Source organism: Podarcis bocagei (genome assembly GCF_964188305.1).
Source record: "Podarcis bocagei genome assembly, chromosome: 10".
Taxonomy (NCBI): Eukaryota; Metazoa; Chordata; class Lepidosauria; order Squamata; family Lacertidae; genus Podarcis; species Podarcis bocagei.
The window spans coordinates 889,895-909,207 of NC_138135.1; the positions used below are offsets into that span (position 1 = coordinate 889,895).

General features: G+C 41.4%; 1 protein-coding gene across 3 annotated transcripts in view; it reads right to left on the reverse strand.

The window, feature by feature from the left end:
- The window catches only part of LOC308595559 (uncharacterized protein), a 149,389-nt gene that overhangs the window by 107,193 nt on the left and 22,883 nt on the right, over nucleotides 1–19,313 (reverse strand). For 2 of the 3 annotated variants that reach the window (XR_014012087.1, XM_081209909.1), the window contains exon 3: nucleotides 11,870–12,047. Coding sequence is in view for 1 of the 3 variants with exons in the window: in XM_081209912.1 (XP_081066038.1) it covers nucleotides 8,997–11,699 (2,703 nt within the window). In the remaining 2 variants the exon portion in view is untranslated. Of the gene's footprint in view, nucleotides 1–979; nucleotides 12,048–19,313 lie in introns of those variants that run through there. The other variant, XM_081209912.1, reaches the window with a different exon arrangement.

The window sequence follows — 19,313 nt, forward strand, 5'->3', positions numbered from 1 at the left end:
TGGGAACTTATTTAAAGATAATTATGAAACATGTTGGACAGAAGTGAAAAAAGATTTAGAAATTTGGTCAAATTTGAAGCTTTCACTGTTGCGTCGTATTGCTGTGATAAAAATGAATGTATTGCCTAGAATGTTGTTTTTGTTTCAGACATTGCAAATTGTGGACAAGATGGACTGTTTCAAGAAGTGGCAGAGAGATATCTCTAGATTTGTCTGGCAGGGCAAGAAGCCCAGAATAAAATTTAAGATATTAACTGATGCAAAGGAAAGAGGTGGATTTGCCCTGCCAGACTTTAAACTTTACTATGAATCAGCAGCTTTTTGCTGGTTGAAAGAATGGCTACTTCTTGAAAATACAGACATTTTGGATCTAGAAGGCTTTAACAACGTATTTGGATGGCATGCATATTTATGGTATGATAAGGTCAAAGCACATAAAGCATTCAAAAATCATATTGTCAGGAAAGCATTGTTTAATGTTTGGATAAGATACAAGGATTTATTGGAAAATAAAACCCCAAGGTGGTTGTCACCGATGGAAGCGAAAGCTCTGAAAAGGCAATGGACAATGGTTCTGGGATCGAAACCGGGGAAGGGAGGGTGGCGTTTGGAAATCCAAAGGCTGTTTGATTTTTTTTAAATTTTGTGTTGTTATTAGTATAAAAATGGGGAATCCGTGGAAGGGAAACTGGGTTGACCTTAGAAAAAAAATTTTTTAAGTATAAATGATTGATGTATATAAGTTAAAAGTTGATATGTAAACTGAATTAAATATGATAACAAATTAAGGCTAAAAATTTAGGGATAAGAACTTGTTGGATAAATATTTGGACATGGAATACAAGAAGGGGAGGTGAGGGGAAGTTCTGGAAGAAAGTTATTGAAAATTTGGATTATAAAGGGGGAAATTTTCTTTTTTGTTCTTTTTTCTTTTTATCTTTTGTACTACTTAAAACTTTAATAAATATTATTTAAGGGGAAAAAAGAACATTGGCTTCCCGGTGGAAAAATCAAAATTAGAAACAGAACTGTTAGAACCCAAAACTAAGATTTTGTCAAAGATGTATAACTTGCTGTTGAAATGGAATACTCAGGATGAAATGGTGAAATCTGCTATGATTAAATGGGCACAAGATGTTGGACATAATATTATGTTTGCTGACTGGGAACAGTTATGGACCACAGGTATGACGTTTACGGCATGTAATACCCTAAGAGAGAATATTATGAAAATGATTTATAGGTGGTACATGACCCCAGTCAAGCTTGCAAAAATTTATCATTTGCCCGATAATAAATGCTGGAAATGTAAAGAAACTGAAGGTACATTCTTTCACCTTTGGTGGACGTGCCCAAGGATTTATTTATTTTTTAAAGATATTTATTGAAATTTTAAATAATAAAACTAACTTTATAATCAACCAGAAAAAAAGAAAACATTATCACATTCAAACAGAAACAGAAAAATACAGCAAAAAAACATACAAAAAGTAAATAAAAGAAAAACAGAAAAACAGAAAAAAAGAAACATGAAAATCCAATTTTTTACTTATTTTTATAACCTTCTTTCCTGACTTCCTCACACCTCCCTTTTCTGTGTTCCCTTTTACACACTCATATTCAGCAGTACCTTACCTTCTTTCAAATCTTATTCTATATTTATACTTTCCAACCTATTATGTCTCCAATTTTCCTTTCCTTGTAAGTCCATTTTTACCTGTTCTTTATAACTTAATCCCTTTGTGCCATTTAGTTTAAATTTGACATAATATTATTCAATTCTTTTTCACCCTTATTCTTTTAAAACATTTTTTACGTATTCCTTTCAAATATGTCACTAATGCCATATTATCTTTATAGTCTGAACATCATTTTAACATTCAAACACTTTGCAATGTTTTTGCAGGTAGTCTTTAAATTTCTTCCAATCCTCTTCCACTAACTCTTCTCCCAGGTCTCGGATTCTGCCAGTCATTTCTGCCAATTCCATGTAGTCTATCACTTGCATCTGCCATTCTTCCAGAGTGGGTAAATCTTGTGTCTTCCAGTACTTTGCGATGAGTATTCTTGCTGCTGTTGTTGCATACATAAAAAAAGTTCTGTCCTTCTTTGGCACCAATTGGCCGACAATGCCCAAAAGGAAGGCCTCTGGTTTCCTAGGGAAGGTATATTTAAATACCTTTTTCAGTTCATTATAGATCATTTCCCAGAAAGCCTTGACCTTTGGGCACGTCCACCAAAGGTGAAAGAATGTTCCCTCATTTTCTCTACATTTCCAACATTTATTATCAGGCAAATGATATACTTTTGCAAGCTTGACTGGTGTCATGTACCACCTATATATCATTTTCATAATATTTTCTTTTAAGGCATTACATGCCGTAAATTTCACACCGGTGGTCCATAACTGTTCCCAGTCAGCAACATAATGTTATAACCAATGTCTTGCGCCCACTTAATCATAGCTGATTTGACCGTTTCATCCTGAGTGTTCCATTTTAACAGCAAGTTATACATTCTTGAAAGTACCTTAGTTTTAGGTTCTAACAATTCTGTTTCTAATTTCGATTTTTCCACCTGGAAGCCTATTTTTTTATCCATATTAAAAACCTCTCTAATTTGATAATAATGTAGCCAATCTTGCACTTTATCTTTTAATTTCTCAAAACTCTGCAATCTCAATGTGTCTCCATTTTGTTCTAATATCTCCCAATATTTCGGCCACTTGGCCTCCATATTGAGTCTTTTCAGAGCCTTAGCTTCCATGGGTGATAGCCACCTTGGGGTCTTGTTTTCTAATAAATCTTTATTTCTTATCCAGACATTAAACACTGCTTTCCTGACAATATGGTTCTTGAATGCTCTATGAATTTTAACCTTGTCGTACCACAGATATGCATGCCACCCAAACGCATTGTTAAACCCTTCCAAATCCAAAATGTCAGTGTTCTCCAGAAGTAGCCAGTCTTTCAACCAGCAGAATGCTGCTGATTCATAATACAACTTCATGTCAACTTCTCGGTAGTGGCGCCCGTCCTGTGGAACGCCCTCCCATCAGATGTCAAAGCGATAAACAACTACCTGACATTCAGGAGACATCTGAAGGCAGCCCTGTTCAGGGAAGTTTTTAATATGTGACATTTTAGTGTATTTTTTATCTTTGTTGGAAGCCGCCCAGAGTGGCTGGGGAAACCCAGCCAGATGGGCGGGGTACAAATAATATATTATTATTATTATTATTATTATTATTATTATTATTATTATTATTATTATTATTATTATTATTATTATTATTATTATTATGTCTGGCAGGGCAAACCCCCCTCTTTCTTTAGCATCAGTCAATATTTTAAATTTTATTCTGGGCTTTTTGCCCTGCCAGACAAACTTAGAAATGTCTCTCTGCCACCCCTTGAAACAGTCCATCCTGTCCACAATCTGCAAAGTTTGAAACAAAAACAGCATTTTTGGCAGTACATTCATCTTTATGGCAGCAATTCAACCCAACAAGGAAAGCTTCAATTTTGACCAAATTTCTAAATCTTTTTTAACCTCTGGCCAACATTTTTCATAATTATCTTTAAATAAATTCAAATTTTTGGCCGTCATATTAATCCCTAGATATTTCACTTTCTTCACCACATTTAAATCTGTCTCCTTCTGAAACCTTTCTTTTTCCATTGTTGTCAATTTTTTCTCCAAAACCTTAGTTTTTTGCTTGTTTAATTTAAATCCTGCCATCTGACCAAATTCTTGAATCAGTTCTAAAACTCTTTTCGTACTAGATTCTGGCTCCTGTAATGTCATAACCAGGTCATCTGCAAAGGCCCTGAGTTTATATCGTTTAGCTCCGACCTGGATTCCTTTAATCAACCGGTCCCTCCTAATCATGTTCAAGAGCACCTCCAGGACCGAAATAAATAGCAATGGAGAGATAGGGCAACCCTGTCGTGTTCCTTTTTCAATTTTAAACTCTTCTGACACCACGTTATTAACTATCAATTTTGCTTTTTGTTCTGAATAGATTGCGTCTATACCATTTTCAAACCCCCGTCCCACTCCCATTCCCTTAAGATTTTTCTTCATAAAATTCCAAGAGATATTGTCAAAGGCCTTCTCCGCATCAATAAAAATCAAAACTGCTCTTGTGTTAGTGTTCGTTTGCAATAACTCCAAAATATCAGTAATGTTCCTTGTATTGTCAGACAAATGTCTGCCTGGGAGGAAGCCTGCCTGGTCTTTATGGATCACTTCATTTAACACTCTTTTTAATCTGTTAGCTAAAATATGTGCAAAAATTTTATAATCCACATTTAAAAGGGAAATGGGACGGTAGTTCTTGAGTTGTGTCTTTTCAGCTTCAGATTTTGGTATAAGTGTGATGAAAGCTTCTTTCCATGACTCCGGTGCCTTCTTTCCCTCCATAATCTCGTTGCACACCTCCTTTAATGGTTGAATTAAATAGTCTTTCAAAGTCTTATAATACTTGGAGGTTAACCCATCCGGCCCTGGAGACTTGCCCAGTTGCATGTTGTGAATGGCACCTTCAATCTCCTGTTCCGTTATCTTATGGTTAATAATAATAATAATAATAATTTATTATTTATACCCCGCCCATCTGGCTGGGCCTCCCCAGCCACTCTGGGCGGCTTCCATAAAAACCAAAAATACAATAAAATATCACATGTTAAAAACTTCCCTGAACAGGGCTGCCTTAAGATGTCTCTTGAATGTCAGGTAGTTATTTATCACTTTGACATCTGCTGGAAGGGCGTTCCGCAGGGCGGGCGCCACTACCGAGAAGGCCCTCTGCCTGGTTCCCTGTAGCTTTGCTTCTCGCAATGAGGGAACCGCCAGAAGGCCCTCGGCGCTGGACCTCAGCGTCCGGGCAGAATGATGGGGGTGGAGACGCTCCTTCAGGTATACAGGACCAAGGCCGTTTAGGGCTTTAAAGGTCAGCACCAACACTTTGAATTGTGCTCGGAAACGTACTGGGAGCCAATGCAAGTCTTTCAAGACCGGTGTTATATGGTCTCGGCGGCCGCTCCCAGTCACCAGTCTAGCTGCCGCATTCTGGATTAGTTGTAGTTTCCGAGTCACCTTCAAAGGTAGCCCCACGTAGAGTGCATTGCAGTAGTCCAAGCGGGAGATAACCAGAGCATGTACCACTCTGGCGAGACAGTCGGCAGGCAGATAGGGTCTCAGCCTACGTACCAGATGGAGCTGGTAAACAGCTGCCCTGGACACAGATTTGACCTGTGCCTCCATGGACAGCTGTGAGTCCAAAATGACTCCCAGGCTGCGCACCTGCTCCTTCAGGGGCACAGTTACCCCATTCAGGACCAGGGAATCCTCCACACCTGCCCGCCTCCTGTCCCCCAAAAACAGTACTTCTGTCTTGTCAGGATTCAACCTCAATCTGTTAGCCGCCATCCATCCTCCAACCGCCTCCAGACACTCACACAGGACCTTCACCGCCTTCACTGGTTCTGATTTAAAAGAGAGGTAGAGCTGGGTATCATCCGCATACTGATGAACACCCAGCCCAAACCTCCTGATGATCTCTCCCAGCGGCTGCATGTAAATGTTGAAGGTCTTCTCCGTAGTCAAAACAAAAAAAATTCCTTCCAGTAGCACCTTAAAGACCAACTAAGTTAGTTCTTGGTATGAGCTTTCGTGTGCATGCACACTTCTTCAGATACACTGAAACAGAAGTTGCCAGATCCTTCTATATAGTGAGAAGGTGGGGAGGGGTATTACTCAGAAGGGTGGTAGGAATGGGTGATTGGCAGATAGCTGTGATGAGCCTGTTGACGACTCTAAACGACTGCAATAGGTCTTACAGGAAAAAGCAAGGGGTGAGAAGGTGAAAAATGGCTTTGTCATGTATAGTGAGATAAGAATCCAATGTCTTTGTTCAGACCAGGTCTCTCCATGGTTTTAAGTTTGGTAATGAGTTGCAATTCAGCAGCTTCTCTTTCCAGTCTATTTCTGAAATTCCTTTGTAGTAAAACAGCTACTTTGAGATCTTGTATAGAATGTCCTGGGAGATTGAAGTGTTCTCCTACTGGTTTCTCTGTCTTGTGATTCTTGATGTTAGATTTATGTCCGTTTATTCTTTGGCGTAAGGTTTGGCCTGTTTGTCCAATATAGAGAGCTGAAGGACACTGTTGGCATTTGATGGCATATACAATGTTAGACGATGAGCAATTAAATAGTCCTGAGACGGTATGTGTGATGTTGTTGGGGCCAGTAATGGTGTTGTCCGGGTGTATGTGGCAGCAAAGTTGGCATCTGGGTTTATTGCAGGCTCTGGTGCCAGTGTCCGTGTTAAGTCTGGTTGTAGTATTATTGTGGGTTAGAAGTTGTTTAAGATTGGGTGGCTGTCTGTAGGCAATGAAAGGTCTTCCTCCCAGAGCTTGAGAAAGAGAACTGTCATTGTGATGCGTTGTACTGTTTTAACTTGGGAGCTGTATGTGATGACTAGAGGTGTTCTGTTATTTTCTTTTTTGGGTCTGTCTTGCAGCAAGTTCTCTCTGGGTATCAGTCTGGCTCTGTTGATCTGTTGTCTAACTTCATCTGCTGGGTATTTTAGTTCTAAAAAGGTTTGCTGTAGATCTCTTAGGTGAGAGTCTCTGCCTGTAGAATTGGAACAGATACGGCTGTAACGTAGTGCCTGGCTATATACAATGGACTGTTTGGTATGTTTGGGATGGTAGCTAGAGGCATGTAGATATGTTTGTCGGTCAGTTGGTTTACGGTATAAGGTGGTGTCTATGCGCCCATCCTGTATTTTTATAGTAGTGCCCAAAAAATGTATTTCTTGCATAGATTGATTCATTGTTAGGTTGATTGTGGGGTGAAATCATTGAATTTCTGGTGGAAGGTGTCCAGGGTCTGTTGGCCATGTGTCCAGATGATAAAAATATCATCAATGTATCGCAGGTACAAGAGAGGTTTGAGTGGGTAGGAGTTTAGGAAACATTGTTCTAAATCTGCCATGAAGATGTTGGAATACTGTGGGGCCATGCGGGTGACCATTGCGGTGCCGCTGATCTGAAGGAACAGGTCATCACCAAATTTGAAGTTGTTGTGGGTAAGGACAAATTGGCAGAGTTTGGTGGCAAAGTCCGCTGTGGTTTTATCTGAAATGGTGTTCTGAAATGGTGGGAACACACTACAGCACTGTGGTCCTCTGGTGGGAAAACTCCTGAGAAGCATGATTGAATCAAAAATTCTGGGACTATGGAAAAATACTATCTTCCTCAAACCCCAGAATGAGCAGGAGCTCTGGGGTTTCCCCATGGGTTTCATGAGCAAAGATGGGGCCCCCAGGAGACTTCTCTGATACCTGCAGCCCCTCCTTCCCCCTCTTGAAATTAGGCTGGGGGGGGAAATCCCCCATTCAATTTCAGTATTTCAAGTTTTCTTCAGAACGCGCAGGGCAGGAGGCAGCGAAAAAGTTCTGGTTCTTCAGAAAAAGTTCTGAAGAAGAAGTGTATCTGAAGAAGTGTGCATGCACACGAAAGCTCATACCAAGAACTAACCTAGTTGGTCTATAAGGTGCTACTGGAAGGAATTTTTTATATATAAACACCAGAACTTCACATATACCTCATGCTTGTAGGAATGATTTCCTGCTGAGTTCATTGCTCAGAGTGGACTCTGAGAGGAAGACGTCCCACACTCCATACATCTAAATGGGTTCTCCCATGTGAGAGTCCCTAGATGTTCCTTAAATAAAGGTAAAGGTAAAGGGACCCCTGACCATTAGGTCCAGTCAAAGACGACTCTGGGGTTGCGGTGCTCATCTCACTTTATTGGCCGAGGGAGCCGGGCTACAGCTTCTGGGTCATGTGGCCAGCAGGACTAAGCCGCTTCTGGCGAACCAGAGCAGCGCATAGAAGCGCCGTTTACCTTCCCATCAGAGCGGTACCTATTTATCTACTTGCAATTTGACATGATTTCAAACTGCTAGGTCGGCAGGAACAGTGACCGAGCAACGGGAGCGCACCACGTTGTGGGGATTCGAACCACCGACCTTCTGATCGGCAAGTCCTAGGCTCTGTGGTTAAACCCACAGTGCCACCCGTGTCCCTGTTCCTTAAATACTCCATTATAAAGAAAGCACTTTTTGCAGTCTTTTCATTTAAACTGCTTCTCTTCTGAGTTTGTTGATGGTCTGAAGGGTTTCAACTCTTAAAGTTCTTCCTGTCCATAAGTCTGTTGAATTTGAACTTCCACTAAGAGTACTTTCCTGATTTTACCGTATTTTTTGCTCTATAAGACTCACTTTTTCCCTCCTAAAAAGTAAGGGGAAATGTGTGTGCGTCTTATGGAGCGAATGCAGGCTGTGCAGCTATCCCAGAAGCCAGAACAGCAAGAGGGATTGCTACTTTTGCTGCGCAGCAATCCCTCTTGCTTCTGGGATGCAGAATATTTTTTTTCTTGTTTTCGTCCTCCAAAAACTAGGTACGTCTTGTGGTCTGTTAAGTCTTATAGAGTGAAAAATACGGTTATATGGTTTGTCTTTTGTGTGAGTCTGTTGACATAAATCAAGGGTTCCACTCAGACTGAAGCTCCTTCTACAGTCCATACCCTTAAATGGTTTCTCCCGTGTGTGAGTCGTTGATGATTTCTAAGGCTTCCACTATTACTAAAGCTCTTTCCACACTCAATACATTTACCGTATTTTTCGCCCTATAGGACACATTTTTCCCCTCCAAAAATGAAGGGAAAATGTGTGTGCGTCCTATGGGGCGAATGCAGGCTTTCGCTGAAGCCTGGAGAGTGAGAGGCATCTGTGTGCACCGACCCCTTTCGCTTTCCAGGCTTCAGGAAGCTATCCGCAAGCCTCGCGCACCCAGCGGCAGCTCCCACCGGGTTCGCAAGGCTTGCAGGTGGCAGCCTGTTCTGGGGGCTGGGGTCGGGGGAAGCCAACCAGGAAAAAAATATTTTTTCTTTATACCCCCCCCCCAAAAAAAACTAGGTGCGTCCTATGGGGCGAATAATACGGTATCTGGTTTCTCCCCTGTGTGAGTCCATTGATGATTTCTAAGGTCTCCACTCTGACTGAAGCTCTTTCCACACTCCATGCATTTAAATGGTTTCTCCCCTGTGTGAGTCCGTTGATGTCTTCTAAGACATCCACTATCACTGAAGCTCTTTCCGCACTCTATACATTTAAATGGTTTCTCCCCTGTGTGAGTCCGTTGATGGTTCCTAAGCTTTCCATTTTCACTAAAGCTCTTTCCACACTCGATACATTTAAATGGTTTCTCCCCTGTGTGAGTCCGTTGATGTGATCTAAGGCTTCCACGATCACTAAAACTCTTTCCACACTCCAGACATTTATATGGTTTCTCGCCTGTGTGAGTCCATTGATGTGATCTAAGTTGTGCACTCTGACTGAAGCTCTTTCCACACTCCATGCATTCAAATGGTTTCTCCCCTGTGTGAGTCCGTTGATGTCTTCTAAGATCTCCACTCTGACTGAATTCCTTTCCACACTCCATGCATTTAAATGGTTTCTCCCCTGTGTGAGTCCGTTGATGTGATCTAAGCTTTCCACTATCACTAAAGCTCTTTCCACACTCGATACATTTATATGGTTTCTCGCCTGTGTGAGTCCATTGATGTGATCTAAGTTGTGCACTCTGACTGAAGCTCTTTCCACACTCCATGCATTCAAATGGTTTCTCCCCTGTGTGAGTCCGTTGATGTGTTCTAAGATCTCCACTCCGACTGAAGCTCTTTCCACACTCCATGCATTCAAATGGTTTCTCCCCTGTGTGAGTCTGTTGATGATTTCTAAGGTTTCCACTCTTACTGAAGCTCTTTCCACACTCGATACATTTAAATGGTTTCTCCCCTGTGTGAGTCCGTTGATGTGTTCTAAGGCATCCTCTGTTACTAAAGCTCTTTCCACACTCCATACATTGAAATGGTTTCTCCCCTGTGTGAGTCCGTTGATGATTTCTAAGCTCTCCACTCTGACTGAAGCTCTTTCCACACTCGATACATTTAAATGGTTTCTCCCCTGTGTGAGTCCGTTGATGTGATCTAAGGCTTCCACGATCACTAAAACTCTTTCCACACTCCAGACATTTATATGGTTTCTCGCCTGTGTGAGTCCATTGATGTGATCTAAGTTGTGCACTCTGACTGAAGCTCTTTCCACACTCCATGCATTCAAATGGTTTCTCCCCTGTGTGAGTCCGTTGATGTCTTCTAAGATCTCCACTCTGACTGAATTCCTTTCCACACTCCATGCATTTAAATGGTTTCTCCCCTGTGTGAGTCCGTTGATGTGATCTAAGCTTTCCACTATCACTAAAGCTCTTTCCACACTCGATACATTTATATGGTTTCTCGCCTGTGTGAGTCCATTGATGTGATCTAAGTTGTGCACTCTGACTGAAGCTCTTTCCACACTCCATGCATTCAAATGGTTTCTCCCCTGTGTGAGTCCGTTGATGTGTTCTAAGATCTCCACTCCGACTGAAGCTCTTTCCACACTCCATGCATTCAAATGGTTTCTCCCCTGTGTGAGTCTGTTGATGATTTCTAAGGTTTCCACTCTTACTGAAGCTCTTTCCACACTCGATACATTTAAATGGTTTCTCCCCTGTGTGAGTCCGTTGATGTGTTCTAAGGCATCCTCTGTTACTAAAGCTCTTTCCACACTCCATACATTGAAATGGTTTCTCCCCTGTGTGAGTCCGTTGATGATTTCTAAGCTCTCCACTCTGACTGAAGCTCTTTCCACACTCGATACATTTAAATGGTTTCTCCCCTGTGTGAGTCCGTTGATGTGATCTAAGGCTTCCACGATCACTAAAACTCTTTCCACACTCCAGACATTTATATGGTTTCTCCCCTGTGTGAGTCCATTGATGGTTCCTAAGGCTTCCATTTTCACTAAAGCTCTTTCCACACTCGATACATTTAAATGGTTTCTCCCCTGTGTGAGTCAGTTGATGTGTTCTAAGGATTCCACTCCGACTGAAGCTCTTTCCACACTCCAGACATTTATATGGTTTCTCCCCTGTGTGAGACCGTTGATGGTTCCTAAGAACTCCACTCTGACTGAATTCCTTTCCACACTCCATGCATTTAAATGGTTTCTCCCCTGTGTGAGTCCGTTGATGTCTTCTAAGGCTTCCACTCCGACTGAATTCCTTTCCACACTCCATGCATTTAAATGGTTTCTCGCCTGTGTGAGTCCATTGATGTGATCTAAGGCTTCCACGATCACTAAAACTCATTCCACACTCCAGACATTTATATGGTTTCTCCCCTGTGTGAGTCCGTTGATGTATATTGAGGTGTCCACTCTGACTGAAGCTCTTTCCACACTCCAGACATTTATATGGTTTCTCCCCTGTGTGAGTCCGTTGATGGTTCCTAAGGCTTCCATTTTCACTAAAGCTCTTTCCACACTCCATGCATTCAAATGGTTTCTCCCCTGTGTGAGTCTGTTGATGATTTCTAAGGTTTCCACTCCGACTGAAGCTCTTTCCACACTCGATACATTTATATGGTTTCTCCCCTGTGTGAGTCCATTGATGTGATCTAAGTTGTGCACTCTGACTGAAGCTCTTTCCACACTCCATGCATTTAAACGGTTTCTCCCCTGTGTGAGTCCGTTGATATCTTCTAAGGCTTCCACTATTATTAATGTTCTTTCCACACACCATACATTCATATGGTTTCCCCCCTGTGTGAGTCCCTTTGTGCAATTTAAGGTTTCCACTCTGACTGAAATTCTTCCCACACTCCCTGCACTTAAAACGTTTTCTCTCTGTGTGAGTCCGCTGGTGTGTTCTAAGTTTTGAGTTGAAAGAGAAGCTCTTTCCGCACTACATACCTTTGAATGGCTTCTTTCCTTTTTGTGTTCGTTGATGTGAACTATGTGTGCTCATTCAGTGATGCATATTCCACATTTCACACATTTTAATGGCTATTCCTAATGAAACGAAAGGTGCCCTGTCCCCCACAATTCTGTCTTCTCCATCACCTTTTTCAGAGTGGGCAGAAAGCAAATCCTGTTTGGGTTTCAAGGAAGAGAACAAAGGGAAAGAGAACACATCAACCGCCATTAGCACCTTCTCTTATTTCAACATCTCTTACATTCTCCCATGTCCTCCCCATGTTCCCAATTTTTAGGAAATGAAAATGCTATGATGTCAAATGGTAGTAATGCATCAGGAACCTTTCAAGATCCTCAATCATCTTTAATAACACAGCATGATCTTGGAATACTGTTGTCCTGTGGGACTGCCTTTCAAATCAAGTGGTTGCCCCCGTTTCCACCTCTAGATCTTCATGAATCACCTTCACAGTCCCACTGACCTCAGGAGGTCCATATGGATTATTTTGGGAGACCCAGGCCTACATCTCTTCCAGGGACTGTGGTCTGGGTCAGTCAGAGAACTAGTGACCAAGGCTTGGTGCTTGGGGTCAGCTGAATGGGTGCTCAGGGAAGCTCCTGTTCTGGGAGATGGACCTCTGTCTACATGCCTCACATTGCATGGAGAGAGCAGGAGAAGCAGAAGGAAAGAAGATGGCAAATGGGAAACACTCCATCCCAATGGTTCTTTATAATGATGATGTGCTGCCTGATCCTGTGCTTGTCTTCTGACACAGGACTATCCTAATCTGGCACTGAAAAGCAGGATGTTCAAGGCGAGGAAATAACTGTACTTAATCGTAGGTAGCCGTGTTGGTCTGACACAGTTGAAGTATAAAAGTAAAAAAAAAATAGTCCAGTAGCCCATTAGGGACCTAGTTTGTTCTAGGTATAAGCTTTCGTGTGCATGCACACTTCTTCATATAGTGAAGGATAGTAGGAGATGGTAGTAGGAGTACCTTTTTGAGAAAAACCCCAGCCCACCCTCCCACGATATACAAGGGGCTGGTGACATCTGTGTCAGTGTATCTGAAGAAGTGCGCATGCACACGAAAGCTTATACCTAGAACAATCTTAGTTGGTCTCTAAGGTGCTACTGGACTATTTTTAATTTTTTTATTTCAACTGCGTCAGACCAACCCGGCTACCTACCTGAATCTAGATGTCATGGGGTGTTGGGGAGCAGTAGTTCCTTTGGTGGGGGACATGTCCTGCACCTTCTGGGGTCATTTTTCCACCCTTGGTCTTCACCCTGCACTCAGCTCAAACGGGTCGTTCGCTACGGCGAAGCGGAGACCCAGACCGGAAAACCACAGGCAGTGATAGCCTGTGGCCGTGGGACTCGGCGGGCACCCTGAGCGCCCCCTGAAACATTGAAGGGACCCCGTAAGGGGCTCCGGAGCGTGGAAGGGCTGGCGCGGTGCTGGATTGGATTACCTATGCAGACTTGGTGGTGAAGGAAGGAGGAAAGTGGAGGTTAAAACCATATGAACAAGTAAAGGAATATGTCTATGATTGGTTGCACTACCGCCAAATAAATGAAATGTTCAAAAAGGAAGAGAAAGAAAGAGGGTATAAAGAAAAAGATTCAAAATTCCAAACAGAGATAGTGAATAATGACTGCAAAATAATTTCTAAAATGTACAAAATTTTGTTGGAATGGCATACAATGGATGAGGAGGTAAAAGTAGTTATGATTCAGTGGGCCAAAGATTTAGGATATAACATAGAATTGGATGATTGGCAAAAAATATGGAATGAAAATTTGAAGTTTACTGCATGTGTTACATTAAAAGAAAATACAATGAAGATGGTTTACAGGTGGTATATGACACCAGCAAAATTAGCAAAAATGTACAAAATTTGTAACAAGTGTTGGAGATGCAGGGAGAAAGAAGGCACATTTATGCATATGTGGTGGGATTGCAGGAAAGTAAGGGGGTTCTGGGAGATGATATACAATGAACTAAAGAAAATGCTAAAATATAGCTTTGTTAAGAAACCAGAAACCTTTCTGCTGGGAATAACAAGAATGGATATAAGTAGGAGAGACTGTAAACTGTTTCAGTATGCGATCACCGGGGCAAGGACATTGTTGGCCCAAAGATGGAAACAAGAAGAGGTTCCGACCTTGGAAGAATGGAGGACAAAATTAACAGATTATGCAGAACTGGACAAATTAACTGGAAAAATTAGATACCAAAAAGACCAAAGATTCTTTGAGGACTGGGGGAAATTTACGGAGTATTTGGAAAATATATGTGAAGATTGTACAACGCTAGTGTGTTTTAAAGAAGCTTTGTGAAAACATAAGGAAATATTACCAAAAGGCAAATAAGAATAGAAATATAAAATTTGATGGAAATATTGAAACAAAGGAATGTGAAGATAGGATTTGAATTACGAATGATTGTCAGAGAAGTTGAGGGAGGTCCAAATAAGACAAATTATGTGATATGTAAATGGATATGTTTGGTGTTTTTAATGGAAAATTTCAATAAAAAAAAAAAAGGAAACATTGAAGGGACCCCGTAAGGGGCTCTGGAGCGTGGAAGGGCTGGCACGGTGCTGTGAGTCGATCGCTCTTTCTGTGGAGTGAAGCCGCAAAGCTGCTGTCGGTGAGCGCTGACCCTTTTCCTGGGACTATTCAGCTACAAAACAACTTCCCGTGAGCAGGTGAAGTTTGATATTCGGGACTAAATTTATTTAAATTTCGGCACTGAAGCGGGAGATGCAACCAGGAAGTCCGTCTCCCGGCACTGTTTAAAGATCAAAAGCAAGGATTTAAACTTTCTAATGCCTTTGGAATTGTGACTTAAAAAGGAATTAATCTGAGCATCAATTGAACTGAGGCGCAGGGAGAAAGCTGGAATTTTACCCCGTTATTTGTGAACTTTACCTTCTTATTATTGGACAATTTTTTTTACCTCTTCTTTTGTGGATTTACAAAACTACCGAAATCCCGGTAGTCGGGCTGCCAGATCTTTAGAGCTGCGGGACTGTGGGACTGTGTGATTTGTTACATTGGACTGATACATTGGATCGTTACACTGAATTGCTACATTGAAGCTGGCACTTTTTAGAGACATTGTAAGTACTTTAAGGTTAACTCTGCTAAGGATAAAGGATCTGGAGGACTTTTGAGACTTTGATCCTGTTTGATATTACCATCAAATTTTAAGGGATTTGGAGCAACCTGGAATGTATGAACAACAACTTTTTTCCCCTTAGGATATACCTATCTCCCTCTAGAGGAACTTTGAAAATTTGCAACTACTGGGGGTGTTTTTTTTCCATCTGTGGACTTGTGGATTCCCATGGGAATTGCAAAGTGTGAGACTGACCTTGACGCATAGACAGAAGTGGAATGAGTGGGACTGGGAGAACAAGATCAGCCAAAGCCAAGACACAACAACCTAATATAATCTCGCAGCTGCGTAGATCATCCGTTCCCATTGTTTCTGTAACACAAGAGGAAGAATCAGAGCAAGCTAGGCCGGAAGGAATGGCCACAGGAGGGGACTCTACTTCGGTATTAGAAAAAATCTTTGAAAAATTAGAAGGCCTGAGTAAACAAGTGACTGAAGAATCATCTAAAATTGACCAAAACACAGCTAGTGTTAATAACTTGACTCAACAAGTTAGCTTAAATGCACAATCAATTGGGAAACTACTGGAAGCCACTACTGAAAATCGTAAAGTAGCTGATGAGGCCAAACAGAAAGCAGAGGCGGTGCAAGAGGAAATCAAACCTATGCGCAAACAGATTGATGAACATGAGGAATACCTGTCTATGATAGAATTAAGAAGTAAGGAAAATAATTTGAGATTGAGGGCAGTCCCAGAACTTGAAAAAGGAGACTTAACTGGATATTTGACAAAAGAATTTACAGAATTTTGGCTTTTGGAAGAAGATAAAGACTTTAAAATCGTAAGTGCATTCAGACTTGGAAAAGGAGGGGGAAAGGTAAAGTCCAGGGACTGCCTGATCTCTCTCAGAACGAAGGCAGAAAGAGACAAAATATTGAGTGAACACTTTCAAAAGACACTTGAAATTCAGGATTCGAGAGTGGAAATCTACAAGGACATCCCGAAACACCTACTGGAACTTAGATCCAGGTACGGAGACCTGGTGAAATTATTGAGAAGCAGCAGAATTATTTTTAGGTGGGAGTTCCCCCAGGGATTATCCTTTACCTTCAGTGGGAAGAAGGTGAAAATCAAAACAGCTGAAGACAAGGAGAAATTTTTGAGTGACTACGGAGAAGACCTCCAGAAAGGGACAGAAGAAGATCCAGGAGCCTTAAGACTTGGACCACGAGGGTCTACACCTACACCCTTGGGTTGTGCCGACCCGGAGAGAGCGATACCACCACCACCAAAGGGAGAATAGAGTAGTCCAACATGTCGCTGCAACTATTAAGTTGGAATATCCACGGTTTTAACTCCCCAGAGAAAAGAAGGAAGATTTTCCATTTATTAAAAAAGGAACAATTAGACCTCATTTGCCTGCAGGAAACGCACGTGATTAGGCTTCACAGGAAAGTGTTAATTAACACGAGACTAGGTCAAGAATTTATTTCATCTGATAAAGTGAAGAAGAGAGGAGTTGTTATTTATGCAAAAGAAAGCCTATCACCAAAATTTCTTTTCAAAGATGAGCAAGGAAGAATCTTGGCAATTGAAATTCAAATACAAGGAGAAAAATTTTTGATTGTGGGAATTTATGCACCAAATGAGGGGAAATCGGAATTCTTCAAGAAGCTGCAGGAGACAATGTTGGACTATATGGACTATAATAACATCATTTTGATGGGAGACATGAATGGGGTGGTATCTACGAATATGGACAAAGCACAAAGTCAAAGTGTGACAAAAGAGGGCAGACTACCAAAAACCTTCTTTGAATAAACCGACAATATGGATCTGATTGACATTTGGAGAACAAAGAACCCCTTAGGAAGAGAGGGGACATTCTTCTCTGAAGCCAAAATGACATGGACAAGAAACGACCAAATATGGATAACTAGAGGACTGGCACCCAAGATCAAAAAGGTGGAAATCTGCCCCAAAACCTGCTCCGACCATAATGCAGTAAAGATGGAAATGAAATCAACTTGAACTGGTTCCTTCAGATGGAAGATGAATGACACCTTACTAAGAGATCAAGAGATTGTCAAGAAGGCCCAAAAGAACTTGAGTGATTATTTTGAAGTAAATTTGAAAACAACGGTGGAAAAAAGAGTAATCTGGGACGCAAGTAAAGCGGTGATGAGGGGGTTTCTGATACAACAGAATGCAATAAGAAAAAGAGTTCAAAATGAGAAAAAGGATAAGATCTTGGAGAAAATAAAAGAAGGGGAGAAAAAACTAAGATCGAAACCAAAGTCACAGGAGATTCTGAGAGAAATTAAACTTTATCAAGCACAATATACGAAATTGATAAATCAGGAAGTCGAGTGGAAAATCAAACAAATGAGACAAAGGACCTTTGAATTGGCTAATAAAGGCGGAAAACTGCTAGCATGGCAGTTGAAAAAGAGACAGAAGTTGAACATGGTTACTAACTTAGAGATTGAAGGGAGAAACATTCAGAACCCTGTGGAGATTAGAAAATGCTTCCAGAGATACTTTAAACAACTACATACCCAAGGGCCGCAAAAAGAGATTGACATAGACCAATTTTTAAGAACCAACGGATTACCAAAACTATCTCAAGAAAATAAAACAATATTGAACTATAAAATAACCGAACAGGAGATTGAAGGTGCCATTCAGAACATGCAATTGGGCAAGTCTCCAGGGCCGGATGGGCTAACCTCCAAGTATTATAAGACTCTGAAAGACTATTTAATTCAACCACTGAAGGAGGTATGTAACGAGATTATGGAGGGGAAGAAGGCACCGGAGTCGTGGAAAGAAGCTTTCATCACACTTATACCGAAATCTGAATCTGAAAAGACACAATTTAAGAACTACCGTCCCATTTCCCTTTTAAATGTGGATTACAAAATTTTTGCAGACATTCTAGCCAATAGATTAAAAAGAGTGCTAAATGAAGTGATTCATAAAGACCAGGCAGGCTTTCTCCCAGGTAGACATCTGTCCGACAACACAAGGAACATTATTGACATTTTGGAGCTATTGCAAATGAACACAAATACAAAAGCAGTGTTGATTTTTATTGATGCGGAGAAGGCCTTTGACAATATTTCATGGAATTTTATGAAGAAGAATCTTAAGGGAATGGGAGTGGGACGGGGTTTTGAAAATGGTATAGACGCAATCTATTCAGAACAAAAAGCAAAACTGATAGTTAATAGTTAATAGATAAGCAAAACTGATAGTTAATAGATAGTTAGAGCAAATGATTCAACAAAGGAAACACAGCTCAGAATAACTAAGGAGATAGTACAAGAATACTTGGCCAGTTTAGATGTATTCAAGTCTCCAGGGCCAGATGAACTGCATCCAAGAGTATTAAAAGAACTGGCAGATGTGATCTCAGAACCACTAGCAGTTATCTTTGAGAATTCCTGGAGAACAGGCGAAGTCCCGGCAGACTGGAGGAGGGCAAATGTTGTCCCTATTTTCAAAAAGGGGAAAAGAGAGGATCCAAATAATTACCGCCCAGTCAGTCTGACATCAATACCAGGGAAGATTCTGGAGCAGATCATTAAGCAAACAGTCTGTGCGCACCTAGAAAGGAATGCTGTGATCACCAATAGTCAGCATGGATTTCTGAAAAATAAGTCATGTCAGACTAACCTGATCTCGTTTTTTGACAGAATTACAAGCCTGGTAGATGAAGGGAACGCAATGGATGTAGCCTACCTTGATTTCAGCAAGGCATTTGACAAGGTGCCCCATGATATTCTTGTAAAGAAGCTGGTAAAATGCGGTCTTGACTATGCTACCACTCAGTGGATTTGTAACTGGCTGACTGACCGAACCCAAAGAGTGCTCATCAATGGTTCCTCTTCATCCTGGAGAAGAGTGACTAGTGGGGTGCCACAGGGTTCTGTCTTGGGCCCGGTCTTATTCAACATCTTTATCAACGACTTGGATGATGGACTCAAAGGCATCCTGATCAAATTTGCAGATGACACCAAACTGGGAGGGGTGGCTAACACCCCAGAGGACAGGATCACACTTCAAAACGACCTTGACAGATTAGAGAACTGGGCCAAAACAAACAAGATGAATTTTAACAGGGAGAAATGTAAAGTATTGCACTTGGGCAAAAAAAATGAGAGGCACAAATACAAGATGGGGGACACCTGGCTTGAGAGCAGTACATGTGAAAAGGATCTAGGAGTCTTGGTTGACCACAAACTTGACATGAGCCAACAGTGTGACGCGGCAGCTAAAAAAGCCAATGCAATTCTGGGCTGCATCAATA